Source organism: Chanos chanos, chromosome 6, assembly GCF_902362185.1.
Source record: "Chanos chanos chromosome 6, fChaCha1.1, whole genome shotgun sequence".
Taxonomy (NCBI): Eukaryota; Metazoa; Chordata; class Actinopteri; order Gonorynchiformes; family Chanidae; genus Chanos; species Chanos chanos.
The window spans coordinates 22418707-22422080 of NC_044500.1; the positions used below are offsets into that span (position 1 = coordinate 22418707).

Sequence of the window (3374 nt, forward strand, 5' to 3'; positions counted from 1 at the left end):
GCAGCCTGATGGCGCAGGTCGGCAAGCCAGCCAGTAATATGTTGCAGTAGTCCAGGCGGGAGATGACAAGCGCTTGGACCAGGAGTTGGGTCACCTGTTGTGTGAGGAGGGGGCAGATTCTCCTGATGTTGTAGAGGGAGAATCTGCAGGATCGAGTGACTGCCGCGATGTGACTGGAGTAGGTCAGATGGTTGTCAAGGGTCACGCCAATGCTTTTGGCTGCTGTGGTGGGGAACACCACAGATCCCTCGAACACCACAGATCCCTCCACCCTAGTGTTTGCCATTGACAGAATGGACTTGCTTCATCAACTGGTGGAGGAGTTCCAAACTCCACAATGGTCATTATGTGTGGGCCACTCTTACTGGACAATGCCATCCACCCTAGTGTTTGCCATTTTCCCAGGCTGATGAGGCTCCTGAGCAGAACAGTCCTACAAGGAGAAGATGCCAATGTCCTGCCAATCCACAATAAGGTTCCTACAACAAAGAAAGACCATCAAATACACAAGCATTTTCTGGAACACACCTTTGAATAAGGTCCCTGCTTTGGAGAGTACCACAGTTTATAAATATTTACAGTAACCTGTGGCAACTTAAAAATAAACAAAAAGAGTGTACCTGTTCATTTGAATAAACATTTCTCTTCTAACTGTTCAAGTGGAGTTATAAGAGATTCAATGACAATCAATGACAATTTGATGGATAAGAACACGTGATCTTTGGTTGATTTAACTAGAAGTTAATGAGAACAGCTTATCATAATGATTTTTCTCTGAATTTTGACTTTTTAATCCCCAAGTTTTATTGGCTCACTAGTCCTGTTCCACCAGCATTTCTTGCTTTTTTCTGAGAAATATCTGACAACAAATTCATTAGAAAAGCTCTAACAAAACATCTGTAACTATATAACATTAATACTATGTCAACAATATGTCCAGTGTCTGTGTCCTAACTGTTAATCTCAATTACCTTAAGAATGTAATATCCAATATCCTAAAAGGCAGTCATTTTAAAATAATCAGCACATTTATCTGTTTAATGAATTCCTAAGACTAAGATTTATCACGAGAAGAAAGAAGTATGCTTTTTTTAAATATTACATATATAATAGATATTAAGACAAATTGAACACCCTCTTTTTTTCAGACAGGTCGCTGATAGCAAAACCATTTTGATTTTTGATGTATGCTATAATTACACTAGTCTGAAGGATGAAGATATGGACACAATTCTTCAATAAATGTTTTTATTCATAGAGCAAAATTTTTAAAATTTCACATTTGTATATTATACAGTGAAATGTAATTCTACTTAAAATTCCTTAAAGTAATGAAAAATAACTCAAAGAACTGAAAGAACTATTTTTTTAAGAGTATTTAGATTAAGATGTATCTAACCTATTTTTATCACATTAGAATGTTATTATCACTGGATTTGTTTTTTTTTTCTTTTTTGTTTATGACCATTTATTCTATTTAAGAGAGCCTGTGAAATGCTTAGTGTTCACAGTTATATTTGCTTTATAATTTTGCAAAGGGATCTGTTCAGTAGAAAAGTTCCCTTCATCTGCTGGTTAATGTAGCTCATTAGGTGTACATTAACCATTAGATACAAACTACAAACTACACTGAGTTAATGTTTTCTCTCCTTGGGAGATATGAATTATAAGTGTGATAGTGAAGGCTTTTGGTTATGTTGCAACAAGACTGAATGACTGATTAACATAGCGATGCCAACAGAATGAACTTCAATATTGTGTGCCACATCTCATTACTTCTCAGTAGCTTTCCCCCTACGTTCCATGTGGAAATATAGCAGCTAAGAGTTCAATGGCAAGAGATTAATCTTCATAGTCTTTAAATGTCTGTGATGTTCTCTTAACAGTTATACTTATCGCGATTTTTAAAAAAAATGCATGACCATACCCATTTGTTTAAACTAAAGCAACTTTTATGTCCAGTCTAGCTCGTCTGCTATTAATTCTCTTGGTTAATACATCTTTGATTTCCTTTGTGCGGAAGCAGTATAACATTGGATTAATGAGAGCAGGGATTAAACTGTACAACATAATTAGTGCAATACGAACATTTATACTGAATTCAAGTGGAAAGCAGTTGGTTATATAGACAAAACATCTAGGCATATAATACAGGCAAGTAATCAAAAGCTGTGGGGTGCATGTCGAGAAGGTTTTGTATCGTCCCTCTCTACTAGAGATTTTCATGACTGAAACAATGATTGAGATGTATGAAAATATTATGAAAGATAAGGGGCAAAGAAGTATGAACATTGCATTAATTAGGCCGGGGAGTAATACTTCATATACATTTCCACATGTCAAACTGATGATTGAGGCATGATCACAGTAGCACCGGGTTATGATATTTGGACCACAGAACGGTGCTCTGATAGTTTGTAAGACAATACCTGTCATCTGCAGCATATTGAATATCCACGAAGAGGCACAAAGTATTGCCACAGTGGAATTTTTAATAATTGTAGGATACCTCAGAGGATAGTTTATTGCAACAAATCGATCCAGCGCCATTACTGCCATGAAAAATGAACTGCAGGCCCCTAAGAAGTGCACAAAAAACATTTGTAGAAAGCACAAGTTAAATGAGATGATCACGTCTCCACTCCAGTATCGTGCAATGATTTTTGGGAGAGTGACTGTTCCAAATGCAAGGTCACACATTGCCTGGTTACAGAAGATAAAATAGGTCGGTTTCTGAAGGCTTCTTTCACAGGCTACAAAAAGGATAATGAAAATATTTCCTGTGGCAATCATTACGTAGATAAAGAAGAAAAAGGTGGCCATTAGTCCATAATACTGTGGCAAGAGGCCCGGGAATCCCAAAATGATAAATTCAGTGACGGTTGTTGTGTTATTAGAGTTCATCATGGTTTCCATAATGTTCTTCCACAATGTTCTCTACAAATGTGAAGAGAGAATGATGTTAAAGATTAGTCACATGATGATTGCTTTGCATTGCTTGATTATGTCAAGCTAAATCTGCTTTAAGCTTTCAACTTAAAAAATATTAATTCGAATTATGATCCTAAATTTTAGCACATGGATCACTAAAAATTGAAACAACAATAAATAATGACAAACTGGTCATAAAAAAAACAATCTGGTAAAATAACACAGCAGAGTATTAAATTTGCTTGTCTAAATATATCATCAAGTCTTGCAAATCATTCAAGTGGACAGATATTTAAAAACAGAGATATGAAAAAATGATAGAATAAGAAATCATTTAAGACAAATCTTGATGTTCACAAATATAAGCAATTGCTAAAGACATTTCTTCCATCCATGTACATTTAAGTTTTAATGAGTTGTCTTACACCTATGACAGTTGCTCA

At 35.7% G+C, this 3374-nt stretch overlaps 1 protein-coding gene across 1 annotated transcript; it reads right to left on the reverse strand.

The window, feature by feature from the left end:
* Window positions 1-1935: 1935 nt before the first annotated feature.
* LOC115815201 (olfactory receptor 4Q2-like) lies at window positions 1936-2913 on the reverse strand. The gene has a single exon (XM_030778164.1). It carries the CDS (start codon window positions 2905-2907, stop codon window positions 1936-1938), a length of 972 nt encoding a protein of 323 aa, XP_030634024.1. The 5' UTR covers window positions 2908-2913.
* Between the last annotated feature and the right edge of the window lie 461 nt (window positions 2914-3374).

Excerpts from the sequence above, each read along its gene's own strand:
- LOC115815201 (XM_030778164.1), bottom strand. The coding sequence starts at position 2,907 with ATGATGAACTCTAATAACACAACAACCGTCACTGAATTTATCATTTTG.